This window comes from Trachemys scripta, chromosome 23, assembly GCF_013100865.1.
Source record: "Trachemys scripta elegans isolate TJP31775 chromosome 23, CAS_Tse_1.0, whole genome shotgun sequence".
Lineage (NCBI taxonomy): Eukaryota > Metazoa > Chordata > Testudines > Emydidae > Trachemys > Trachemys scripta.
The window spans coordinates 15,053,717-15,080,488 of NC_048320.1; the positions used below are offsets into that span (position 1 = coordinate 15,053,717).

The 26,772-nt window shown below is 56.5% G+C and overlaps 2 protein-coding genes across 4 annotated transcripts in view; one reads left to right on the plus strand and one right to left on the minus strand.

The window, feature by feature from the left end:
- CNTNAP1 (contactin associated protein 1) overlaps positions 1-2,678 on the plus strand; it is a 30,898-nt gene extending 28,220 nt beyond the window's left edge. The window contains exons 22-24 of one of the 2 annotated variants that reach the window (XM_034755657.1): positions 370-600; positions 1,019-1,066; positions 1,398-2,678. In XM_034755657.1, coding sequence (XP_034611548.1) covers positions 370-600; positions 1,019-1,066; positions 1,398-1,591 — 473 coding nt within the window. In that variant the 3' untranslated portion in view covers positions 1,592-2,678. The remainder of the gene's footprint in view (positions 1-369; positions 601-1,018; positions 1,067-1,397) is intronic. The other variant, XM_034755658.1, reaches the window with a different exon arrangement.
- A 533-nt stretch (positions 2,679-3,211) lies between these two features.
- Positions 3,212-26,772, minus strand: part of EZH1 (enhancer of zeste 1 polycomb repressive complex 2 subunit) — a 23,775-nt gene continuing 214 nt past the window's right edge. Inside the window, exons 1-20 of one of the 2 annotated variants that reach the window (XM_034755659.1) lie at positions 25,014-26,298; positions 24,622-24,742; positions 23,924-24,052; positions 23,494-23,613; positions 20,805-20,925; positions 19,911-20,084; positions 19,094-19,196; positions 17,741-17,904; positions 16,789-16,880; positions 15,979-16,159; positions 15,237-15,433; positions 13,922-14,013; positions 11,901-11,941; positions 11,315-11,440; positions 8,966-9,144; positions 8,331-8,426; positions 7,527-7,608; positions 6,480-6,560; positions 6,098-6,182; positions 3,212-5,488 (exon numbers count right to left, since the gene is read on the minus strand). In XM_034755659.1, the coding sequence (XP_034611550.1) occupies positions 5,428-5,488; positions 6,098-6,182; positions 6,480-6,560; positions 7,527-7,608; positions 8,331-8,426; positions 8,966-9,144; positions 11,315-11,440; positions 11,901-11,941; positions 13,922-14,013; positions 15,237-15,433; positions 15,979-16,159; positions 16,789-16,880; positions 17,741-17,904; positions 19,094-19,196; positions 19,911-20,084; positions 20,805-20,925; positions 23,494-23,613; positions 23,924-24,052; positions 24,622-24,742; positions 25,014-25,153 (2,385 nt within the window). In that variant the 5' untranslated portion in view covers positions 25,154-26,298 and the 3' untranslated portion in view covers positions 3,212-5,427. Of the gene's footprint in view, positions 5,489-6,097; positions 6,183-6,479; positions 6,561-7,526; positions 7,609-8,330; positions 8,427-8,965; positions 9,145-11,314; positions 11,441-11,900; positions 11,942-13,921; positions 14,014-15,236; positions 15,434-15,978; positions 16,160-16,788; positions 16,881-17,740; positions 17,905-19,093; positions 19,197-19,910; positions 20,085-20,804; positions 20,926-23,493; positions 23,614-23,923; positions 24,053-24,621; positions 24,743-25,013; positions 26,299-26,772 lie in introns of those variants that run through there. The other variant, XM_034755661.1, reaches the window with a different exon arrangement.

A 26,772-nucleotide genomic window follows, 5' to 3' on the forward strand; every position in this document is an offset into this window, starting at 1 on the left:
CCCTGCCCCTTCTGCCCCCCCTTGGGAACTGCCTGTCCCCCTCCACCAGCCCCTGGGAAACTGCCCTGCCCCTTCTGCCCCCCAGGGCCCTGCCTGTCCCCCTCCACCAGCCCCCAGGAAACTGCCCTGCCCCTTCTGCCCCCCAGGGCCCTGCCTGTCTCCCTCCACCCCCCCGGGAAACTGCCCTGCTCCTTGGCAGCTCGGGGCCCTGGCAGTGGCCACCAGACAGGCTGGGACCCATTCGCCCATCCCCAGCTCGTGGAAGCTGAAACCCCCTAACCAGCCCTACGGGGCCAGAGTAGCCTGCTCCCCCTCCCCCCTGGGGGAACCCCCTGTCCCGTTAACCCCCTCCTCTCCGTGCTCCTGCAGAGACAGGCATGATCGACCCCGAGATCCAGAAGTACAACACGCCCGGCTTCTCGGGCTGCCTGTCAGGGGTGAAGTTCAACAGCATCCTGCCCCTCAAAGCCATCTTCCGCCCCAGCGGCAGGCCGGTGCCCTACAGCATCACGGGGGAGCTGGTGGAGTCCAACTGCGGCTCCATGCCCCTTAGCATCATGGACATCCCCCCCGAAATGGACCCCTGGTACATGGGCACAGGTAGGGAGGGCTCATGCCAGCCCCGCCCAGCTGCACTGGGTTCTATCCCCCGCTCTGGGAGAGGCATGGGGGGGAGTCTAGGGGGTTAGGGGGGGTGGGGAGGAGCCAGGACTCCTGGGTTCTACACCCAGCCTCAGCTGCAAGATGCATGAGCAGTGGGAAGGCAGCAGCCCTATCGCCAAGGCTGGGCCCTGCAGCACTGGGGGGAGCGGTTCTTGCCGGGCAGCCCGCCACCAGCCCCAGCCAGCAGCGCAGCGGCGGGAGGGCCGGGGGCAGGTTTCTGGCTGCAGGGTTCTGACCCCATCACCCCCTTGCTGGGCACATGGGCTGGGGGGCAGGGCTGAGCCGTGCACCATGTACCAGCCTATCCCTGCCCCCCCCCCCCCCGGCTGACCCCCCGGCCCCGTGTCTCTTGCAGAGTTCCCCCACGTGCACGACGACGGCTGGATCGGGATCATCACTGGCTGTAAGTGACGCGGCCGCGCGTTCGCACCAGCCGGCAGCAGGGCCGGGTTCTCTCTGCCGGCAGCCGAGGTCACCTGCTCTCGCGCCAAGGGGCTGCCTGCAGGGGCGGTGCGAGGCTCGGGGGAGAACTCGGTTCTGGCTGCACCGGGCTAGGCCCATAGCTGAGCCGGGGGAGGTTGCTGGCCCAGCCGCGCGAGTGGGGAGCTGGGCTCCAGGGCCCGGCCTGTCTCGGGTGCCCCGGTCAGGCTGCGGCAGGAGAGGGGACCCGGCCCAGGGCTCAGGCCGCGGCTGCTGGAGGGAGACGCACTCACGGCTGGTTTCCTCCTTCCCAGTAGTTGTGACCTTCTTGCTGCTGCTCCTGGCCGGGCTGCTGCTGCTGCTGTATCTCCACCACCACCGCTACAAGGGCTCGTATCACACCAACGAGCCCAAAGCCGTCCAGGACTACCACGGCCCCACCAAGCCCCTGGTCCCACACAAGGACCAGAACCTGCCCCAGATCCTGGAAGAGGCGAAAGGCGAATAGCCGCCGGCTGCAGGGGAAGGAAGGGGTTAATGCCTCAAACGCTGGCACCTCCTGCACGGTGCTGGGAGGGGACCAAGCGCTGCCGGACCAAAGGGGCCAAGCAACCCAGAACTGCCAGAACCTGGCTCCTGGCTGGGGCGTCTGCTCCTTCCCCCACACCGCTGCACCTCCCCTGCCTGCGCTGCCCCGCGGGCCGCCTGGGGCCAAGAATCTAGCCTGGGAGCCCCACGGGCAGGGCCCACGTCTTCCTCCCGGAATCACGCTGAGCCGAGCGCTGGCACAGTAACAACCCCCTTGCCCTGCGCACCGAGCGGAAGGTAGGGGCCATGCCGAACCCCCCGCCCTGCTCCCCCTGGAACCAGCTGGTGCAATCTCTCCTGTCCCCCATGGACAGGATGTCAGCCCCTTGGGGCGATACGGGCCTGCCCGGAGACGCCCTCTCAGCCCAAACCTGGGGAGTGGGGCACGTTTGGGGGCTGCCAACCCACCTCCCCTATAAACACCGCAGCTTCCCCTTGGAGGAGACACGGGCCTTCCGGGGGGCTAGTTAGCAACGCTAGCAGCTAGATTTCCCGCTTGTTTGCTCGCTTAGCAAAAGCCATGAAGTGACCATGCACTATAGAGCCCTGGAACACGGCCCGTAGGGCGTGTTCTGCGCCCCGGCCGCTACCTGCAATGCACTCGCTCGTGGACACACCCCCTCCCGCCCCCGCACTTTGCTGCTCTCCTACAATCAGGTAAAGACCTTTGGAGTCTTTCTACTATTTTTGTTGCTGACCGGTTGATTACACACACGACGTTTTTTTATTCTCTCAGTTTGTATAAAAAACAAAAAGAAACCAGGGCGGCTGCTCCGGGTGAGTGCGTCCTGGGGCCCGGGCTATAGGGTGCTACATCTCTGCAAGAGGGGCGAGCCCTGCTGAGACCAGCCGACCCCGGGACCACTCCCATTCCCGCGCTGCAGTGGGACAGACATGCATCGAGTGACCCAAAGGCCTGGCTTTGCTGGGCGTTTTATTTGTTACAGCTGTTTTGTTGACTGACACATGACAATGTGCAAATAAAGGCAGAATGACAGAGTTCAACACCCCCAGCCTCGGGTTTGTTTGTGCAGCGCCAGAAGGGGGTTTCCCTGCCTGGGGACACTGCGTGCTGGCAGTGAGACAGGCCCCTTTGCTAGCAGGGGGCAGTGTCCTCCTGGGGGTGGTAGAGCCGGAGTGTGCCTGCTGCTGCCTACGGGAGAGGGGGGTCAGAGCCAGGCCCAGAAGCAGCCTGGGGGGCTGAAGAGTTACGCAGCTGTGCCCATCCCTAGCACCGGGCAATGCTGCAGGAGTCACCGTGCCCCCCCACCCCCCAGGGCTGCTGCTGTTAGCCCCGTCAGGCCTGCGGCGAGCTTGCGGGTCAGAACAGAACAATACTGCAGCCAGATGCCCACGTGCAGCAGGGCACCTCCAGGGCAGGGGCAGTTCTTGGCAGAGCCAAGCTAAGGATCGGGCCAGCATCCTACTGGCCCCTCACCGCTCCTGTGAAGCGCTCTGGTGCATCCAGGTCCCAGTGCAGCGGGGCACAGGGGTGAGCTCCCACTCAGGCTGGGGTAAGAACGGACGCTGACAGCCAGGCTGGGGAGGACATTCACTACCACTTTATTAGGACAAAGATTACAAGCCACATCAGTTTTAAAGTGCATATCATTCACGGGCAGCAGACCACAGACACAAAGCCTCACTGCGCAGACAGCCACGGGCAGGGGCAAGTCACTAGCTAGGTGGGCGGTATGGGGCCGGGGAGGGGTGGGTCGCTCAGTCAGACAAGGGGGCCCAGGCGCACACCCCTGCCAGCCCCAGGGAGGGTGATGGGCCTGGCCGCCCTAGGGGGAAAGCAGCATGGGCAGGAGGGGCCTTGGGCCCCGCTTGGCTGCCAGCAGCAGGAACAGATGCCTGGCTCTCCTCCTGTCTCCCCAGCCCCCGCACAAGCCAGCCCTTGCTTCCATTCCTGTTCCGGGACACGACCCTGCTGTCTGAACTGACCCCCTCCCCAGCACCAGCTGGGCTTGGGGAGGGAGGGAGGGGGAACATGCCCCACTGAAGGATGGTACCTTGCGCTGGCAGCGGTGTCCTCAAACCCAGAGCCGCCCGGTCCCAGCCCCTTGGCTGGGTGGGAGGCTTAGTTTAAAGTGCTCACTTGATTTCTTTGCATGGGGTGCTGAGAGCAGACCCTGTCCTGCTCTCCACCTCTGGGGAGCCTGCCCCTCCGGTCTGCACTGCTGGGAGGGGGCCTGGCGGTCACCGGCCACAGCAGCGCCAGCAACGTATTCACAGCAGGCAAAGCTCTCGCTGCTCCAAATGCCACCCCGAGAAGAGTTCTGTGCAATGGCAGAAGCTCCAGGCCGGAGCGGGGAGCCAAGCGGGGCTCGTAAAGTGCCTAACGGGTACTGTGGGGGCAGCCCGGCCCAGGGGAACCTGCCGGCTCCACTGTGTGACGCTGGAGCACCCAGCCCAGCGCTGGGCAAGCAGAAAGCTCTGTGCTATCTGCGGGCCAGCAGCTCTCTGATCTCCCGGGGGAGACCCATACTTCCAGCCCCACTCTGCAGCCCCAGAGAGGCCCCAGCCCCACTCACTGGTCAGTGTGGAGCAGTGCCCGGTAGTTCAGTGCCCAGCGTTCGCAGCGCTGCCTGGCTCTGGCAGGATGGGGAGTGGAGAGCCCGAGTCCCAGCCCCAGGGGCAGTGCCAACTGCTCAGCCCTGCAGCGATGCGGGTTAAAGCGTCTGCGTCAGTGGCGCGCCAGCAGCGGCACCACTCACCTGGCTGACAGAACAGAAACCACCAGGGGCCAAGAAGAGCCCGTGGCCACGAGGGGCCGTCCTGGCAGTGCCGCCCGCCTGTTACGGGCTGAAGGCTTGACATGGGAAGGGCCCAGGCTGCCCCCCACTAGCCCCCGGCGCAGGGATCTGGAGCCACGCGTGGCCTGTGGCGCCCCAGTTCTGCAGAGCAGGGGGTGCGCGACGCACCAGGCTCCAAGGGCCCGTCCAGGGCAAGAGGCAGAAACACGTCATCCACCTGGCGTTCCGCAGAGCCTGGCTGGTGGGAGTTGGGGCCTCCCACGCCCCAGCTGGCCTCGCGTTTCCTGCCCCCTCCCACCAGCTCCTCTGGCTCCTAAGGCAACCCCACGACCGACACACACTCGGCTCCTCCTGGCACCATCGTATCGCGTAACCAGCGTAAGTCCTTGCCCCGGGGACCCCTCCACACGCTGTGCTGGGCGGCTCCCCCCTTTCATCAGGCGGCCGGGAGCGCCCGGGGGCCCCGGAGCCACGCTGCAGGGAGGTGGGACTGACCCTCCGTGGGGTCGGACCATGTGCTAGCAGCCTAGGCCCCAGCACTTCAGCATGGAAGGAAATCGAGAGGTAGCCACAGATGCCCCAGGGATAAAAGCTCCCTCCAATGGCTGCGGCATGAGCAGAACAACATCAAGCACCCGCTCCCCACATGCAGAGGGGTCGCTCCAAGGTCCCTTGGCTCCAGATGCAGCTGGTCGCTCACGCAGGTTTGCAAACAGACTGAGCATTGCTTGGCCAAGCCTCTTTCTTCCAGTCCCACGGCCTCAGTCTCTGGAGCCGTCCCAGCCCAGGAGTGCCAGCGCCCGCCTGCCCCGGAACCGAGCCCGGGGCCTGCTACCCCAGACAGCGTCTGGCTCCTGCTCCTGTCCTGGGCTTTGCTCCCAGCGCCTGGCTGGAACAGCACTCGGGACACAGCAACGGGAACAGGGGCAGCAATGATGGAGCATGGAATGAACACGGCATTGGGGCAGCCAGGAGCAGGGGCCGTGCCCGCGGGGGGCTAGATGATATCCGTCTCCCTTTCTATGCCCACGTACTTCAGGGCATCGGCCTGGCTGTACCTGCAAGACAGGGACACTGGCACGTAGTCACTTCCCCAGCAGCCTCTTTACCACCAGCCCGTCTCTCTAGAGCAGTGGTCACCGACCCGTCGATCGCCATCTCCGGCAGCACAGCGGGGCTGCCTGCCCCAGCCCCACGCCTCTCCCGGAAGCGGCCAGCGCGACCCCGGGGGTAGGGGTGTCCCTCCGCGCACTGCTCCTGCCTGCAAGCACTGCACCCCAAGCCCCAGCCCTGACCCCCCTCCCAGAGCCAGCACCCCATACCCCCCCCTGCACTCAACCTCCCTCCCAGAGCTTGCACCCCTCACCCCCTCCTGTATCCCAACCCCCTGCCCCAGACTCAGCTCAGATCCCCCTCCCACACTGCAAACCCCTCAACCCCAGCCCAGAGCCCCAACCCCCTGCCCCAGCCATGTGAAAGTGAGTGAGGGTGGGGGAATGGAGTGAGAGGGGCCGGGCTTTGGGGAAGGGGCGTGGCTTCAGGGAAGGGGCAGGGTAGACCCTGGGTTGCCCTTAAATTCAAACAAGTGATCTTGGGTGTAAAAAGGTTGGAGACACTGCTCTAGAGATCTTCCCACCGCGCACCCGAGTAGCCAGGCCCCGGCTCACCTGTAATCAAAGAAGAGCTCCTCCCCAGCCTGGATGGCCCTCTTGGCAAAGATTCCTATCCGGTGGTCTCCATTCACCATCACCACTGCGGCAGAGAAAGGGGTCAGGGCTCGGCTCCCAGCCCGGCTCCCCCCAGCACCCCGGGAATCGCCCAGGGGTCTGGCTGGCCAGCGGGCTCTGCCCCGGGCACTCAGCTCCCACCGAGTAGCCGGAGGGCCTGGCAGAGCAGAGAGGACCCAACTGCAGGGGAGTGCCTGGAAACCCAACACTCGGCCTTTCCTTTGGGGTTCGGCCCCCCAGAGCTCACAGACCCCGCGTCACCCAGGGCTCCGTGGGCACTTCCCGGATTCCCTGTCTGGCTGCGGCTGGGCAGAGCCCTCACCTTTGGCATAGCAGTTGGGGTTCACCGAGTGGTTGGCAAAGCGGATTTTGTTTCCTTTGCGGGTGGCATCAACAACGAAATCTGTTAGGAAAGGAAACCATAGAACCCTGAGATTCCCGGCAGACCAAGATCCCACTAGCTCCGGGGCTCGGCTCGGCTAGCCCCCTTCCCCCCCTCGACTAGCTCCGGGGCTCGCCCCCTCCCCCCTCACTCCCCACTAGCTCCGGGGCTCGGCTCGGCTAGCCCCCTTCCCCCCCTCGACTAGCTCCGGGGCTCGGCTCGCCCCCCTCACCCCTCACTTGCTCCGGGGTTCGGCTCAGCTAGCCCTCTTCCCCCCCTTGACTAGCTCCGGGGCTCAGCTCGCCCCCCTCACCCTCCACTAGCTCCGGGGCTCGGCTACACTCGGCGAGTCGGGAAGCTCTGCCCCAGAGCCAGAGCAGAACAATGGCCTCTGAACTCAGCTGCTCTTCAGAGCAGGGCACACAAAATCCTCCCGGGCTCCGGAGGGTCTTTGCCGGAAGGAATTTATTCCTCAGGAAAAGCCAGCGGGGGCCAGAGCCCCCAGCTCACCCAAAACCTGTCGTGGAGTCCTGCTCCTACACGGATCCCAGCACCGCCGGGGGCTGATTGCATTCGCTGCCTGTTTCCACAGCCCAGAGCCAAGCCGAGAGCTCAGGAAGAGAATCCCTCTGGCCTGGCTGCTCTCCAGCCCTGCTCGGGGCTCACAGCTTTGCCTTTCTAGAGTTTGATTCTGTCCTCAAAACCACGGGGCAGCCACTGAGCCCCCGGTGCTGCCAAGTGCCAGGCGGTTACAGGGAGCTCAGACGGTGGCGTCACAGAGCAGCCTGGCCCAGGACTGCAGAGGCAGGCGTCCAGCAGCTGTGGCAATGGGGAGACACCCCAGGTGATCCCGAAAGCACAGTGCCTGGGCCAAGCCAGTGTCGAGCCTGGAGACTCCTCCAGGCGCGGCTGTCGGCTCCTCCCCCCCACAGCCAGACACTGCCCTGAGTGACGCTAAGGAACCCGGGTCCCCGGCTGGGAAGTTACCGTTGTTGAGGTTGAAGAGGAAACTGGACATGTACTTGTCATAGACCTTCCCCCGCCGGTCAGCCTCGTCCTGAGAAATAAGCTGGGAAACGGGCAGGTGTTACGCTGTGTCCCGGGGGACGGGCGCTCCAGGGCCAGGGAACAGTCCCTCTGCATTGGGGCAGAGGCTGCTGGCCGGCCTGCTCAGGGAGAGCCTCCCTGTGCTCCGCCGGCCAGCACGCGTATCGTAGCCTCCCTCTGCAGATGGCCAACCACGTCGAACGAGGCCTGGTCACACGCTACACTCCTGCCATGCCGGGCACTCAGACGACACGTGTCTTCCGAGGGGCCGAGCGCTTTCACCCACCGAGACAGGAGCCCTTGGGCCTGAGCTGCAGACGATACCGAGCACCCACAGCTCCCAGCTGTTTCAATGGGCGGTCGCTCGGTCCCCTCCGCAGACCCTCTCAGGCTGGACTCCTGAAAACTCGTTTCCCCAAACCAAGGCCATTTTCACAAGCTTCGCCCAAGATCACCCAGTGAGTCTGGGCCAGGACCCAGCCCTGCTCCATCCCAGCCCTTCCCCTTAGCCTTTGCTAGGCCCCTGGGCAGTTAACGGGTCTCATTCGTTGTTATGCACCTTTGAGGGTGGGGAAAGCTGAGAACATCTTCGAATGGTTTCCTCTAACTACGCACATGAACTGTGCCCCACAAGCATGAGGGCAGGGACTGCTTGTTAACCGGGGCTGCAGCCCCAAGAACGGTAGCTAGGCACGTCTGCGTCACCCCGGACCCGTGGGGACGGGCCGAGATGGCTTTACTAACCTCACCACAATATTCAGAGATAAATTCATTCTTCTGCACCGATTCCTTGATGAATGTCCCCCAGCCAGCGACATCTGATGGAGCCAGCAGCAAATGCTAGAGTGCAAGAGACTTGTGCTGAATCTGCAGAGCTGCTGCCCAGCGGCGTGTGCAATGGAAGGAAAACACCCCAACAACATGCAGACAAGCCCAGCGCCCCCCGGGAATCGGCTTCCCTGCCCCCTAGTGCTCGTCTGTGCATTGCTGGTATTACCGCTGCGTCTAGGAGCTTCGACCCATCACGCCCAGGGGGCCGCAGTCCCAGCCTCACAGCCACTGTCCTTGCAGCTCCATTAGTCCTGTTGAACCCTGGCCTGTTTTCTAAGGATCTCACCCCTTCCCCTGAGTTCTGTTCCTTCCTGTGCTTCCCCAGGCGGCTCCTGTTCCCGGGGCCTCCTCCTGCATCACTGTTAGTTCCAACCCTGCCTTTGAATCTGAAAACCCTTCGGGAGCCTAGGGAACAGCCCAGCCACCCCGCGCCCCCTTCAGCTAGGCCTGATCTCCGGGGAGGCTGTGGCCGGGGGGGACAGAGCAGCAGGGGCGGATTTGCTCCAGCCAAGGTGCTCTGCACACTGGGGGAGGGGCACAGCAAATACCTTTTTGAGGCCCCGCTGGATGCTGCAGTTCTTACAGGAGACCACCTTGCAATCCCAGTGCTCCGACGCCCCGCAGGTCAGGCACAGGTCAGGGTCGCACTCCCGCACGGCCAGGTAGCACGGACACTGCTTGGTGTTGCACTGGGTCTTACAGCGGCAGCCCGGGAAGCGGTTCTGACCTGCAGCGAGACACACCCAGATTACACAGGTCAGACTAGAGGATCCCCACTGGCCTCAAACCCCAGGGACACCCCCCAGCTGGAGAGGCTGCTGGCTGCGGTGTGGCCCGAAGAACCTGTCCCAGCACTGCCTATCAGGCCTGACAAACTCACTACAACTAACCCGCTGCTTTCACAGCGGTTCTTCCAAAGGGCGTGGGAGGTGTCCAGTGACCACTCACATCAGACTGAACCTCGTTCTCATTGCGGGAGGTACAGCCGGGTGATATGTCAGGGGCTGTGCGTGCGCTGAAAATCCGTCCCGAACACGTGCTCCGGAGGCAGCGCCAACAAACGAGTTTGCTGCCAGGCATCGGATGCTGATTCACCTGCCTTGGTTCAGATGGACATTAACCATTCTAAGCCAAACACATGGAGCTACATTTGCACCCCAAGTCAACAGGAAAAAGGAGCACACAGGAAACCAAGCAGTGGGGCAAAGAGTTTTTTCTGGGGGCGCACAGCCCAAGGATGCACTTCAAATACTGGGGGGCCGAGTCAGCACCATCCCCCATCACTGAGGAAGCAGGAAGGTGAGCGCTGGGTCCTGACTATGGGAGATGAGAACTTACTTCAGACAAGGAATTCAGCCTGTTCAAGTTAAAACTCCAAGAGGCCTGTTATACTCTCACGTGTTTCCAATATTCACACTCACTATTCACGAGTCTTTGAAACTCTGTTCTTTGTTAATAACCTGATCCTTGGATTTTACTTTAAATCCATCTCAGTGCTGTGGTATTAAGTCAAATGTGAACCCTCAGCTGAATCAAACAAGCTGGTGCGTAGACTGCTCCCTTGGGACTAGGGAACCTGGTAATTACTGACAGGGTTGGATACTACAGGGGGGAGTTTTGGAGGATTTGGGGGACTGAGCGCATCAAGTGCTAACCTGCAAGGCAAAGTGGGGGCTGGCATAAGAACATAATGGCCAGACTGGGTCAGACCAAAGGTCCATCTAGCCCAGTGTCCTGTCATCCAACCGTGGCCAATGCCAGGTGCCCCAGAGGGGATGAACAGAACAGGGAATCATCAAGTTATCCTGGGGAGATTGTTTGGGGGTGTCAGAGAACCAAAGGGTTAGAAGAGACTGTAAGGGTCATCTAGTCTGACCCCCTGCAAGATGCAGGATGTGTTGTGTCTGACCATCCAAGAGAGGTGGCTAGCCAGGGAGCTGACAAACCGTTTAGAACCAGTGAGAGTCACGTGGTGAGGCGGGGGGGTAACACGCTGAGAAAGTATCCCATAGGCAGAGACAGGTCAGCCTGCCTTTGCCCAGAGCTGCCCTGCCAGCCCACCCGATGAGGGAATAAAGGGAAGTGGGGCTGGGGCTCTGCACCAGTAAACACAGAACATGGTTTTCAGGTTCCTCAGCCATAAGGAAGTAGAGACAGCACTGCAAAGGGAATAATGCAATCCCCCAGAGAGCACCATTGGCAGCAGGCAGGCAGGTTCCCTGCTCTCCTCTCGCCACCCGACAGCGCCCCCCGCAGCTCGCCGGCAGTTCCCTGCTCCCCTCTCTCCNCCGCAGCTCGCCGGCAGTTCCCTGCTCCCCTCTCTCCACCCGACAGCGCCCCCCGCAGCTCGCTGGCAGTGCAAGAGAGCAAAGCTACACTGGGAAGTGTTTAGGGCACCCGAAGTTCTGCAAACAAAGGGGCGCATAAGCACTGCAGTATGTGATGGGACCCCTGTGGCACGGCAGAACCCTGGCATAGCATGAAAGCCAGGGACATCTCTCTTCCCTCGATCCCAGAGAGAGATTCCAAAGGCGGAGGACTGGCCCCAGGCCGGGGAGGAGGATATCAACAGCGCTCTGGGAACAGAACTGTAGCACCGTCGAGTGCCGGAGACGCACTCAGCACGTCGAGCTGCTAGTAGCACAGCAGGGGGCCTGCGGGGCACTGCACACGAAGGTGCAGATGTGAGTTTCACTATGGAAGTGTCATTCCCCGCTGACAGCCCACAATTTACTACAGAACACGCCACTTCCCCTGACTGGGGCAGACTGCCAGCCAGGCCTCGTGCACTTCGATTCCAGCCACCCTGCGTAATGCGAGGGAGCCGCTGTAACGTCCCGCTAGCGCCTCTGTGCGGGTAGCAGGGTGCCTGGCTTTGTGCCCAGCTGGGCCCTTACAGTCAGGATTGCACTGGCAGAACTTTTCACAGAAATTCTGAGTCATGATGCAGGGGCAGGAGCTGTCGCAGGGGTGGTCGGGGTGGTCGCAGGGCTGGTAGTTGTACACCTGGGTAGGTGAATTATCTACAAGAAGAAGAGGGGAAATGCCATGGTTACCACCCACGCCCCGCAAACACCCATAGCCGCGGAGTTCCTGTGCACCAGGCATCAGAGCAGGCCATTTCCAGTTCTGCCAGCAGAGGGCAGGCAGCCGGTAAGCATGAACGCCTTACAGACACTGCACTGGGATCCCAGGCACATGATCTGTTTACTTCGCTCCTGACCAGCCCCCATCAGCCCCCGGCACTTGCCTCCGCCTGGAAACGAGAGGGTGCCCAGGACGAGGCGGATGGGAACTTCACAGGCTTCCCACATCAGCCAGACAAGGCGCAGCCGGGGAGCCAACAATAGCACCGGCCCCCGTGGCTGCTGCTGGCCTGTCGCTCCCAGCTCGAGCTGGCCGGCTGGAGAGACTCTCAGCACTACACAGCGCCCTGACGCTTCTCAAACCCAGCCCCAGATCACGGCCAGCGACGCACGGTACCTTTCTTCAGCTGGATCTTCCTGCAGTGTGCAGCCCACAGCCTGAAAGAGAAACAAGATGTGGGACTCAGGTGCCTACCTGAGGAAGGTCCAACCGCGTCTGTGCCTGGATGCGCAAGGCTCCAGTCAGCTCAGCAACTGGAGAGGTGAGATTCCATCGGCAGCTGGGCTGCCAGCTTCGGGCACCAATAGCCACCAGCTACTGGTCACAGAGCCGTGGACCGAACAGAGCCAGGCGTCTGGGAGAGACGCTCCTTAGGGCAAACCCTAGCGTCAGGCGAAACCCCACGGAAGACAAACAGCTCGGCAGGATGGATTAGAACAAGTGCATGAGAAGCTGGTTAGAAGCCAACCATCTTCCAACCGGGCCTTGAGGGGACTGACTCTCACAGGCAGCTGTTTCCCAGTGGCTACCAAGCTGCTGCTAGCGGCATGGGTACCAGGGCCCATGGATCCCACAGCAGCGGCAGAGAGACGGCTGGGGGCCAATTCCCAGCCACCAGCACAAGCAGCTGGGAGAACGGGGAGCATGTGCAGATGTGGGGCAGATTCTCATAGACTCATAGACTTTAAGGTCAGAAGGGACCATTATGATCATCTGGTCTGACCCCCTGCATGCTGCAGGCCATAAAACCGTCCCTACCCCTTCCCTGGACTCTGCTGTTGAAGTCCCCAATCCTGTTTTAGGTGACTTCAATTGGCAGAAACCCTCCTGCTAGAGATCCCTGCCCCATGCTGCGGAGGAAGGCGAAAAACCTCCAGAGGCTCAGCCAATCTGCCCTGGAGGAAAATTCCTTCCCGACCCCAAATATGGCGATCAGTAAGACCCCGAGCATATAGGCAAGAGTCTCCAGCCTGACCCCTGTCAGCCATTATACAATTTACCTACCATTTCTTGGTTTTCCTTGACTACTATGTTTTACCATTAAACCATTCCCTCCATAAATTTATCTAACTTAATCTTAAAACCAGACAGGTCCGTCGCCCCCACCGTTTCCCTCGGAAGGCCGTTCCAATATTTCACCCCTCTGACGGTCAGAAACCTGCGTCTAATTTCAAGGCTGAACCTCCCCACGGCCAGTTTATGTCCATTCGTTCTCGTATCCACATTAGTACTAAGCTGGAATAATTCTTCTCCCTCCCTCGTATTAATCCCTCTAATATAGTTAAAGATAGCAATCATATCCCCCCTCAGCCTTCGCTTTGTCAGACTAAACAACCCAAGCTCCTCTAGTCTCTTTTCATACGACAGGTTTTCCATTCCTCTGATCATCCTAGTGGCCCTTCTCTGCACCCGTTCCAGTTTAAGTTCATCTTTTTTAAACATGGGAGACCAGAACTGCACACAGTACTCCAAATGAGGTCTCACCAGCGCCTTGTACAACGGAAGCAGGACCTCCTTATCCCTACTAGATATACCTCGCCTAATGCATCCCAAGACAGCATTGGCTTTTTTCACAGCCACGTCACATTGTCGACTCATAGTCATCCTGCGGTCTACCAGGACCCCTAGGTCCTTCTCCTCTTCCGTTACTTCTAACCAATGCGTCCCCATCTTGTAACTAAAATTTTTATTAGTCATCCCCAAATGCATCACCTTACACTTTTTACTATTAAATTTCATCCTATTCCTGATACTCCAATTCACAAGCTCATTCAAGTCTCCCTGCAGGATATCCCTATCCTCCTCCGAATTTACAACGCCTCCCACCTTCGTATCATCCGCAAACTTTATCAGCCCACTCCTGCAATCGGTCCCGAGGTCAGTTATAAATAAATTAAATAAAATGGGTCCCAAAACCGAACCTTGAGGCACTCCACTAGTAACCTCCCTCCAACCCGACAGTTCACCCTTTAATACGACCCGCTGCATTCTCCCCATTAACCAATTCCTTATCCACCTCTGGATTTTCATATCGATCCCCATGTTTTTCAGGTGCGCATGGGCAGATGTGGGGCAAATGTGGGGCGCACAGGTTCTGGCTGCATGTTAAGAACAAAACAAGCTTGCTGAGAACTTGCCTGTGCTTCCTTTTTTTCTTCTGGGACGGATTCATGAGCTCGCTGGTCGGCAGTTTCATTATCAGGGATTCTTTCACCGCAAACTGGAAGACCTACAGAAGAGTTCAGCTCGTTCAGATCCTACCCTGGAGGGCAGGCCGGGCGCCCGGGGGAGATTGCTGCTGCTGTTCGTTTGGAAAGCAAACCCCTCCCTCTTGCCAAAACACCTGGCTGCAGAGCTCGTGCTCCAGGGACGATCAGAAGCACTAATCCTCGCAGCTCCAGCGTGACGGCAGGGCAGGGACACACTGCAGCTAGCGGGGCTGGGGGCCGCAGTGATTTTCACCGTATGGAGTGTGTGCCCGTCGTGCCTAGAGCTGAGCGATGGAAGCTCATCCTCGTGCCCACGCAACTTCGCTCTGCCCCTGGTTCCGCACGCCGGTGTGAACCCAGCCAAGCTGGATGCCTGACAGCGCGAGCACAATGAGTGGAATCCAGCACAGGGCCTGGGGTCCCTAATTCTTCAGACGGGAGCTGGGAAAATCCCCAAAGAGCAGCAATAGGGACTCCAGGCTGGGAGAACACACACAGAGGGACTTTGCAGGTGCTACAGGGCCTCCAAAAAAGCCACCCCCAGCTTTCTGCACACCGGCAGGCAGGAGCCTGAGCCGCTGCAGGGAGCCGGCAGGTACTTTTCTACGCACGGCCCTCTGAAAGCCTGGCCTTGCCCAGGGAAGAGAAGAGTCAGGGGAAGCCTGGATCCAGGCCTTGTAAATCCCTTCGAGTTTACACCACAGGCAAAGGAAGCGGAGCACACAGGCTGGGCTGAAACCAGAGCCAAGCAGTCAGGGCAGTGGGATGGTGGAGGCGGACTGGACCGCGTCAGGACGCATTGGTACGAGGCACCAAACCCTCAGCTCTGCAGAGTGGGTCGGAGGCAGGGGCAGAATCCAGGGCCTTGTGGTGCTCTCCTTAGGACAAGCAAACTACTCTGCAGCTGCACCACGGCAGGCTCCTCCCTCGAGACCGCGACTGGCACGTCAAACAGGAACGCTGGGTGTGCGGGACGCTACCAGACCGATGGGGCAGCCGGCATCCTCCGAGGCGGAGCAGAGGGAATATCAGACCATGGCACTCCAAGGAAGCAATTCCTCGGGCACCAGCCACCCGCACAGCCTGAGCGGATAAACGACGCGGTTACCTCACTAGGCCCCTCAAGGCGGGTTTCCCCTGGTCTCTCTGTGGCACAGAAGGCAAAGCAAGAGAGAGCACTGCTCCCAAGGCTCCCTCCCCTCCCACCCGCCCAGGAGCGGCCCGCGAGGATGCCAGGCCATACCTGCTTGCAGGTTTTCGTTCCTAGCAGCCTGGCTATTGAGCAGAAGTTGTTGAAGTAGGTGCCGTGGAGCACGCGGAAGAGCGACTCCTCGGCCCCCGTCCACTCGACGGGTTCCTGCGGCGCTTCCATCACAAAGAGCTGGGAGGAGGCAGGGCTGCCCTTCTGCTTGGTGGGAGTCTGGCTTCGGGAGTTGGCCTCTAACAAGACCCAGATGACAGGAAATACAGCAGTCAGCAGCCACAAATACGGACTCCCACGCTGGGGAGCCTGGGTCTGCCAGGAGCCAGCCCCTCACTCCCATGGCCCCCTCCTTATTCCTGCCTCGAACTCCTCCCACCCGTGGCAATCTCCCCAGCAGAGCTCCCGCCAGGGCCCAGTACCACCCCCTGCGGGTCAGTCCGTGCAGGGCAGCAGAGAATAACGCGAGCTGCTCCCTGTTGCAGACCAAGCCATGGACACAGCCGGCAGGGCAGCACCCTAGCCCAGAGGAGGCCTGACTTGCGGTGGCCAGACACACAGAGCCGTGGCAGAGGCCTGTGGATCGATCCGTGGACAGAAGGGGACGCTCTGATGAGCCCGTTTGCTCCTGCTCCCCCTGCCTACCGGGCCAAGCCAAGGAGCCAGGCTACCCGGCGCAGGCAGGAAAACCTGCCTTGGTGGCTCTCCAGTGCCGGCTCTGCAGCAGCCCAGTTAGATGGAAGTGGGGAGAGTATGGAAATGCAAAGGCTCCGAGGCATCATACCTGAGGAACTCGAGGCCCAGTCGTTGCCTGTGTCTCTGTCGCTGTCTCCCTCTCTCGTCTCAGCGATGGAGGAGGACGAGGGGTTTGAGCTGGAAGCACTGACCACATGGTGCCTACGGCGCCGCCGACCTGAGCATTTGGACCTGGGATTGTGCAGCACTGCAAACTCCTTGGCTCCCTCCTGCAATCAGACAGCGCATGGCATGTGAGAGCCACGCAAGGGAGGCAGAGAGCGCCGTTCCACAGGCCCAGGGCTCTGCACTGCAGCAGGGACCCTCAGCTCTCCGGGGGGGGGGGCGCCACAGTCCCTGCAGCCCCCGTCGCAGTGAGACTCCTCCTGGTGACGCTGTGACCTGCCCATCTCCACTGCCTTGTGCTGCCAGCAGCCCCCGGCCTCTCCTGCGGGACAGCTCCCCTGCTCCAGCCAGTGCAGTGTCAGCCAGAGGGTGAGCTCCCAGGGGCAAAGACCAGGTCCCCTTGTATGCATATTCCCCAGCGGGCTGATCTCATCTGCTGCCGAGCCGCGTGCTGCTTGCCAGGGTCCTGGCTGTGGGGGTTGGGGACTGGTGGCTGGATGTAGGGAACACAGCCAGGTTATTTTAAATACAGTTTCCCATGCTGAGCACTGGTACCACCCAGCATCGCACGGCCTCGCCTGGTTGAGACCAGCCAACACTCCATGGCTGGAGGTTTGTTCACATGGGTCTCGAGTGAGGACTTGTGCTCACCAACTCCTGTATCTGACCCTGGAAGCACTGGGATAGTACAAAGGGCCCTGCAGGTAAGGCAGGAGGGATCCCAGAAACCTACCAGCCAGAGGAAACAGTCTGTCCCACAGGGATCTGGCTCGATCTTGATCTCTCTGTTCTTCCGTTTATAGACATTAGGAGTCGCATGGAAAGCTGAAAAATACAAGCCACCTTCATCATGTTAGCACCAGGCACCTTCCAATGGAGAGGGTCATTTGTCCCCACAGTGGAGGAGGCAGCCGACGGCCCAGCATGCGTGGTGAAGGGTGCTGAAGTGCAGGGCTGACCAGGCACCACGGGCACTGACTGGGAGTCCTACGCTACCAGGGCACTTAGCCACATCCCCTGGCCACCCTGCGCTCACCAAGGAAGGAAACCTAGATCTGTGATGTTGGGACACCCGAACACCTCCCAATTCCTGGAAAAGAGACTTAACAGGAAGTTTTACTTTTAAACTGACACACACATACCGAAGCATGGTCGTATTCCAGTGTTTAATAACAGAGTCGAGCTGAAGAGACTCCTGTAACTCCGCAGCGACCCCCAGGAATAGAAAGGCAAAGCAATGCTCACAAGGCTTTAGCACGACAAGCTGGAGGAATGGGCCCAGCGACTCGTTATGACAAAGCAGTCAAACGTGGGGACGGGGCAGACCACAGTGAGGTGTCAGCGTAACGTGTGTCAGGTCTGTGCGGTGCAGAACCGGGGGGCCTCACTCAGCAGGACTGGGATTCCCCACGTACTGCAGCTAGCCCATCCGTCCGTCCGTGGAGATCAGTGGGGAAGATACAGACTCACGGCCACTTTAACAATGCAAGTAGGTGCCTAGCCGCCTGAATGCCTTTGTCAATCTGGCTCTCCAGGACTGCAAGACTACACACTACGCAGAGCATCAGGAAAAGACAACGGCACCCGCCCGGTATAGTCTGGAGTGGGGGCAGCAGAATCACTGTGTGGGGCAAGGTAAAGAAAGGGGTGGAAATGGAGGAACCTCCAGCTGAGTCTCAACTTACGATGCAGAAAACAGTCATATTTGAAGCACCGTCTGCAGAAGAGCGTATGGAAAGAGTGCAGGGACTGCTCCCGCTGGACTGACTTTGCACATGGCCCATCAATGTTTGGAGTGCACTGGGGGGGCAGCACATTCGGATCCGACTGTTCGGTAAGTTCCCTGTACCTGTTTTAAAAGAAACCATGCATGTGTATTTTCCCACACTGCTCTATGTCACCGCAACTAGCCGCTCGGCTCTGGGCGCTGATCGACTTGGTACAACGGGGCTGAGTTCAGGGTGTTGAAACAGTCAGAACTTCGGTTTTCTCCTAGCAGGCTCCCATTAGGCTACTTTCATCCTGTTCCCTGGAGGCCTTTGTTCAGTGTTTCCCCATCTCCCATAGAGACCGTTTGTGACAGACACGGCGATTTATTGCAACATCCTGGGAGACCTTATTGCATTAAGTTTATGCATCTTTGGGATCCACTGTATGAAATGAATGCTTTATGGGCCAGGATTGTACGTAACCTCTCCAGGGGGCCGATGTGAGGCCCGGGGGCTCAATGGACTATACTGAACCATGGGCCAGACAAGCATGGACTCTTGCAACAGTGTGAAGTGGTTTTCCTGTGGGAGGTAAATGCAAATTCCCCACCTCTGGTTATGCCAAACCCCAGCCTTCGGAAGCAGCACCGAGGGGAGGGCCATTGTCAGCTGATCACCTGTGACGTGAGGCCAAGCTACATAAAGGAAAGACTGAACTATTCATGGCTGTTCTGGTTCTGAAAATGAGACTGGTAACCCAGGGGAAAACCCAGCTGTGAGTTTTGAAGGACTGACACTACCGGAGCCCAAGGCTGGAGTTGGGGTGACCTCGAGTAAGCTTTAGCCTGTGTCTAGGTTCTTTGATTGTTTTTAGCATGTCGTCTTTGTAACGCTTTCACCTTAAGAAGAAATGTGCTTGCTTATAAAGAGTGTGGGAATCTGTAACTGTGGCAATTACGATGCTCACTGCCCCCGGAGAGAAAGCAAAGCACAGACGCTGGACTTCTAGGCAGTCTGGCTTGTTGGGGAGGATTTCATAGCACCGGCAGGGAACTGTGCAGGCTGGGAGAACCCGTCAGGAGGGAGAGAGAGAGGCATGGGTCTCGATCCAAGGGAGGTGACGGCTGAGGAGCCGGGAGCCTAGTGTAGGTGCCCTAAAGGGACCACGGCAGGGCAATGCAGGTGCTGTTTCCCTGAACTCTGACACTGTCCATGGGCAGATTCCGGTCTACTGCACTAGTCAGACCAGCATACGAGTATTTGCTGAACTATCTTTGTTAAAAACTGGAACTGATTCTGCTAGACAATTTAACCAGGAATGTCTCCTACCGCTCTTTCATGTCTTCCGGGAAGCCGTTCTCAGGAAACATTGAAGAAATAGCACTGAAGATCATGTCATTTGGGAACTGCTTCTTTGCACACTTTTTGTTGCCTACACCAAAATGACAGAAGACTCCTGAGTTAAGCAGGTCTCGAAAGCGCCTTTCCCTTTTAGGGGTGGAGTTACTCCAGGGATGCTTTGGGTCCCATTTTAAAAGGTAGAGAGAGAATCACACAGTCATCCAACCGAGAATCCTTCCTTAGTCCGACAGCTAGGATAAGGAACATACCGTTCCAGTGGTGCCCCTTCAGCAACGCATAAGGGAAAAATGACTACTTTGTGCTGCAAGGGGACTGAGTGCACGAAAACCCTTCCCCAAATGCCGGAGGGGATTTAGAGAAGCAAGACTCTGCCTGGACTCGGGTTTTACTCTTGGATGTTTCATAACCAGACTAAAATATCAGCAAGAAGATGCGTTAGCTGCGATCGCCAGGACCTTACACACAATACTTTGGAGTCTCTGCAGCTGAGAGATAGAGATTCTCTGCTACTGGTATCACTCACTCATCACTCAGAGCAGTCCGAGATTAAATCCACCACTAAAGCTTCCTGAGATTACACAGCACATGTGAAAATCCCACTGACACCCACCCCAAGGAAACACTCCAGTAGCATCCCAGGGGGAGCAAGGACAGGCATGGAGCTTTCTAAGTGGCACTTCACTCCTTTATTAGCAATCAACACGATGAGTGCAGGAGGGCACAGTGACTGCTGGGGAGGATGGAGGCCACCAGACACTGTCCCAGCTTCTGCTGCCAAACCCACCTTCCATTGTGGTTCGCTTTCTTTTTCTCGTGACTGGCAGCTCCTCCTTCCCATCCTCCTGTTTACCCTCGGAGTCATTGAGCCCTTCCTCTTCCTCATCCGAGTACTGATTCAGAGCGTCAACAAGCTCCAGGAACACAGCGTCGCTGATAAGGACGGACCCTGTAATCATCTCTAGAACACAGAAATATCAGCTGCTTCGTGGGCGTGCTGCAATCTTCCAGCCTGGGGTTTGGTGGCAAGCCTAAGTCAGCCACGGGACAGACTGCTTGTTAGGAACAGCGCTTTCATGACAGGATTTGCCAAGGCAGGGTGTGTTTGGGGAGGTGGGGGAGATGTTGACTGTGCATCACTCTTAGTCACACCTGGCAGCCAACACATGGAGCAACAGAGCCAGCCCCTCTACCCAGCTGAGTAGTAATTGCTGTAGACACAGACACTCACTAATTAAGCCATATGGGGCATAGGATGGGAGACAGCTTTTCAGTGTCTCCTACCTTCAGGCAGGGCCTTGTGAGGGGCTAGGCAGCTCGGTGGGAAAACACACAGGCTTTTCACCACTGAAGAACTGATTCAAGTCTTGGCTCAGGTCACAAGTGAAAGGAGTTTGCTGGTCTCACCCTAACCCTTAATAGATATCTGCCATCGTTATACAAATGGCAGTGCGAGGCCCAGGGCTGGACCTGCCTGAGGTGCCTTGGCAGAGCTGAGGGCCGGGAGACAGGACCAGGCCAGCAGGGGCGCTCTTGCTTTACATGCTCCCTAGTCTAGGAGACCCTCCGCAGCGCTGGTTATTGCTACTGCTCTTTGCCTCCTCAGCTGCTCGGAAAGCCTGGCCACGCTCCCTGCTTGCAAGCCGTTCAGAAATGCAGAGCACCCCTCTGCCCAGGTTACCTTCCTCGCCGTGAACTTTCCCGTCGTAGTTATTAATTAGCTCTTCGATGAAGGTTTCGTCTTCCTCCTTCACCTCGTCTCCCATGTAGGGGATGTTGCACAGCACAGTCTCATCCTCCACCTGCAAACAGGTCAGGCAGCCAGCGCTCACCGACAGCCAGCCAGAGGGCAGCCTTGTGCCTGCTGCTTCCCGTTCACACACGGTTCTGCAAAGACTCGCCCTTCCCAGACTTCACTGCTACCCTGCACACTGTGAGGCGCTCTGTTCATAACACACCCCCTGCCACAACAGAAGGGTCGTGTCTCCAGGGCCCAGAGGCATTCAGAGACACAGGAGAGAGCCCCGCAGGTATCGGGGGCTCATGAGCGGGGCAGAACTGGGTTGGCACACAACGAAGAGCACACGGTAACTCCTCCCTGTCTGAAGTACAGCGTACACTAGAGGAGCACGCTCTCCTTACACACAGCGGGACAAAGGCACTCGGAATACCCCAGGGCTACACTCAGTGTTCTGACAACTGCCGTCACTCCGTTCTGCCATAGCTGCTCCCCACTGGCCTTAGCGAGTTATTGCAGCAGGCAGATCTGTATACTCTTGCAGCAAGCAAACGGCCAGCAGGAAATAGCTGCAGATTGACGTTTGTTTCTTAAAGAATTTTAACCAAGAAGCCAAGAAGGTCACAGCATTAATGCTGTGCCAGAAAGTGTATTGTAATCATTCTGTGCTGTCCTGTTCTCTCAACAGCAGCACCGTTGGAGGGGCGGGGGTCAGTCACAAAGGTAGGCACTGCCTAACTCATTTGTTGAATATTTCATTATTTTAAACTAGGGCTGTCAAGTGATTAAAAAAAGTTAATCGCACTGTTAAACAATAACAGAATGCCATTTATTGAAATGTTTTTGGATGTTTTCTACATTTTTAAATATATTGATTTCAATTACAACACAGAATACAAAGTGTACAGTGCTCACTTCATATTTATTTTTTATTACAAATATTTGCACTGTAAAAAAATAAATAGTATTTTTCAATTCACCTAATGCAAGTACTGCAATCTCTCTATCATGAAAGTGCAACTTACAAATGTAGAATTATGCAAAAAAAAATAAGGAAAAAAAAAAAAAAAAAAAAGATTTAAAAATAAAACAATGTAAAACTTTAGAGCCTACAAGTCCATTCAGTCCTATTTCTTGTTCAGCCAATCGCTCAGACATACAAGTTTGTTTACATCTGCAGGAGATAATGCTGCCTGCTTCTTGTTTACAATGTCACCTGAAAGTGAAAATAGGTGTTCGCATGGCACAGTTGTAGCCGGCGTTGCAACATATTTACATGCCAGATGCACTAAAGATTCATAGGTCTCTTCATGCTTCAACCAGCATTCCAGGGGGACATGCGTCTCTGCTGATGACAGGTTCTGCTCGATAACAATCCAAAGATTGTTCATTTTCATCATCTGAGTCAGATGCCACCAGCATTTTCTTTTTTGGTGGTTCGGGTTCTGTAATTCCTGCATCGAAGTGTTGCTCTTTTAAGACTTCTAAAAGCATGGCCCACATCTCATCCCTCTCAGATTTTGGAAGGCACTTCAGATTCTTAAACCTTGGGTCGAGTGCTGTAGCGATCTTCAGAAATCTCACATTGGTACCATCTTTGTGTTTTGTCAAATCTGCAGTGAAAGTGTTCTTAAAACGAACATGTGCTGGGTCATCATCCGAGACTGCTATAATATGAAATATATGGCAGAACGCGGGTAAAACAGAACAGGAGACATACAGTTCTTCCACAAGGAGTTCAGTCACAAATTTAATTGACACATTTTTTTAATGAGCATCATCAGCATGGAAGCATGTCCTCTGGAATGATGGCTGAAGCACGAAGGGGCATACGAATGTTTAGCGCATCTGGCCCGTAAATACCTTGCAATTCCAGCTACAACACTGCCAAGCGAACGCCTGTTCTCACTTTCAGGTGACATTGTAAATAAGAAGCAGGCAGCATTATCTCCCGTAAATGTAAACCAACTTGAGCGATTGGCTGAAGTAGGACCAAGTGGACTTGTAGGCTCTAAAGTTTTACATTGTTTTCGTTTTGAGTGCAGTTATGGAACCAAGAAAAATTTACATTTGTAAGTTACACTTTCACAATAAAGAGATCGCACAGTACTTGTATAAAGTGGACTGAAAAATACTATTTATTTTGTTTATCATTTTTACAGTGCAAATATTTGTAATAAAAATAATACTATTAAGTGATTGCTGTATACTTAGTAATAGAAATTACTATTCAAAAATGTAGAAAAATATTTAATTTAAATTGATATTCTATTGTTTAATAGTGCGATTAATCAGTTAACTCACGCAATTAACTCAAAAAAATTAATTGTGATTAATCAACAGCCCTATTTTCAACAGAAACAATTCCACAGTTTAAAAGAAATCAGCCACTAAATCCAGCAGTCAGACTTGGAGACTTGGCCAGCCCTCGGGATGTCAGGGGAACTGGCGAGCCAGCTCGGCTATTAGGTGATACAGCATCACACGAGACGAAAACGTTCCCTTCCAACATCTCGGGAACAGCGGAAGACTCAAAGGGAGCAGGCTGAGGAAGGTATCTGCAACCTCAAACATGTAGGGATGACGCACTAATCGTCTCAAAAGTCTCACACCACAACGCGCTCTCACATACCATGAAATTCTGCTGAAGAGGGGACCAGGAATACATAATAGGCACCAACGCTACTGTGTTTAGGGACCTCATGAAGATGGTCTGGTTTGGGAATCCAGGGAAATTGCTCTCGACGGTACACTGGAGAACAAGCAAAGACAGGGACAGTAAGGAAAGGGCAGTTCAGACACAGCGACTGCAGGACAGAAACACACTTTGATCCCGTCCCACAGGTACGGCTACTGATCTTCTGAGCTTTACAGTCACTCAGTCTTCCCTGGACATTCGCCCCAGGGTTTTCTTTTTGCCCCCATTTCTGCAGCCTGGGGGGAGTACAAGGCACAGTAAGAGACTGACACGCAGAGAGCGGAGAAAGGTACAGCCCTCTTCACCCTCCCCTGCAAAGCCCTGGGCTGTACGCAGCTCGCATTTCCACCTCCTTCTCCTGTACCTGTTTCAGGAAAGGGTGCCCAGTGCCAGGCTTCATTAGCGGGACTGGCTGAACTCGAAGCTGCTTCCAGTCTTCATTCAGAATTTGAGTTTTTTCTTGAACCTTTGCAAAATTGGCCACAAACAGAGCCTGGAATTAGAAAGAGAAGTGCTTACAATCCTCAAAGCAAGTTTAGACTCAGATTGCTGAAATCCCTGCTGGGAATGTGTGACACACAGCTGCCACTTTCAGCAAAGGCAAGGAAGGATATTATTCCCATTTTACAGACAGGAACTGAACTTCAGAGGGACTAAGTGACTTGCCCAATGTCATACAGAAACTCTGTGGCAGAGCAGGGACCTGAACCTAGGCTCTCCAGTCCCAGGCAAGTGCCCTGATCACCAGATCACTCTGTCACAAGGAACACCAAAGAAAGATTCTCCACGTCCCACACAGACACTGATCACGGCCTAGTCTAACAGCAGAATGTGAACAATTAAAACAACTCCACAGATTATAAAGCCTGAATGGTCCATTCCCATGGCTCTTCTCTGAACCCTCTCCAATTTTTAAACATACTTCATGAATTATGGACACCAGAACTGGACACAGTGTTCCAGCAGCCGTCACAACAGTGCCAAATACATGTAATCTCCCTACTCCTACTTGATATTCCCCTGCTTATACATACGAGGACTGACCCCAGAAAATACATCTACCTTCGCTCCCATGTTTGCCTGAAACCTCTTGAGTTGCCGAAGACGCATATATTCAGACTTGACTTTCCTTTTCCAGTAAATAATGCACTTAGACGTTGGAGGAGGTGGGATTTCCATTTTCCTGAAAAACATAACAGAAAGGTAGCACCCAAATGACGGAGTGCTTCTTCGCAAACACAAGGGGTTTCCTAACAAAAACGGGGTGCTGTGATTCTCAGTGCATCACCAAGTTTATCAGGCAAAAAAAGTAACTGCATGTGCAGGCCACATTGGATCTGTTTGTTTAGGGAATAATTATGGTGCAAACCATAACTAAGAGAGGCACAGAAAGTTCTTAGAGCCAAGAGGGCACTGGGTGCTCAGGACAGAGCATTCATTGGCAGGGGTCTCACCTATCTGTGCCCCTAGCATGGCTGGTCCCAACAACATGAGCCTGGGTGACCTCCTGTTTGACTAAATATTCTGAGCCGCTCCTCTGTTCCATTTGCCCCGGGCAGCAACAGACTGAAGGCAAAGGTGACACTGGCTTCATTATACACAGACGGGAATCACAGCTTGTGCGTCCGGTGACCCACTAGCATATTCCTCACAGCACAGAGCAGGCCACAAGTCTTTGCTTCTCCTCCTCAGGAGTGCACAGCAAAGGGTTATTTATTAAAGATGCCAAACATTCTCTGAGGCAGCAAAAAATCAAAACTAAGAGCCAATCGCACACACCAAGAGGCGGCTCCGGGGCTGTCCCCAGGGACTGCAGGGTTACAAAACATACTTCTGCAGGGTTAAACCTCCTTAAAGTTCACCCAGTGCCAACCACGCACATTTCCTCTGGACCTAGTCTTAGGGGTGGGAACACGATCACAACATGCATGTGACAATGGAGGAAGAGGTGTGTGTGTGTTTCTCTCTCTATAACACACACACACACACAATGCAGCAACACTATACGAGGCTCTGATCTCACGCAAACTATAGGTGCACGCCTGATTGTCCCAGGGAGTCAGGTTAGCCTTTGCAGGGAGTTACAGTCCATTCCGGTTCATCATTTAACCCTTGTTTGCATTATTGTTGTTCCAGTTCACCCAAGAGCCTGGAGACATAGGTAGGGATCTGATCCCCTCACTTCCAAGCAGGCCGGATCCCGTTGTAACAGTATGGAAGTCTTTGGACAATTAGGATTCTGAGATATACAAGTCGGTTTTCAGGATTATACTTTTGTTTTCCTTTCATCGGCTGGGATTTAACTGTCTGATTCCCCTTGGGGTACAGTTTCAAAGTTATAGTTCCCCAGCATTCAAACATCTCTTTTACAAGAGGTACTGCCAGACCCCCTCAGAAGCACCCTGGGCAGCTTTCCCTACTGCCTGGAATAAGCCTCCTGTGGGTGATGGGGTTAAAATAAACTACACGACACAAACCACAGACTTAGGCTGAGAAAAACATGTTCAAAGGGGCATTTAACTGTAATTAGAGTCCACAGCAGCGTCAGCCACAAGCACAGTGGGGGGTTATGTGCGTCTGTGACAGAGGGGAGCATCATTCGGCTTCAGCCCATGTTCTAGCCCCAGTAAGTCAGGGAGCGAAGGAACAATGTCAAAAGCAGAACAAACACCTAGTGCTCAGACACACGTTTTAGTTACAGATTGCAAATAAAGGAAATACGACGTGTGATGGTGCCGCCCCGTTAGCTGGAGGCAAAACGATGGCACGCAGCAATCTGACCCCCAGCTCACCAACTCCCCAATACCCCCCCAATGGCAGACACCCCCTATTCCAGCACCCCAATCCCAGACATCCTTAAACAAACCCCACAGATGAACCCCAAACCAATCCACCCCACCCCACATACTCCCCATACCCCAGCGAGACCTGCCTGTCCCAGTGCTCCCCACAGCCAGAGGCCCCTCAACCCCCTCTCCCACAGGGTGGTCAGGGCCATATACCTGCTTCCCACACCGCAGGAGACCCCAACACAGAGCACCCTTCCCCCCAGGAGGGGCCCAGCCCGAGAGCCCTCCCCGGCCCACGCCCCTCCCCCCAGAGCAACCCCCGGCCCACGCCCCTCCCCCCAGGAGGGTCCCAGCCCGAGAGCCCCCCCGGCCCACGCCCCTCCCCCCGGAGGGGGCCAGCCCCAGAGCCCCCCCGGCCCACGCC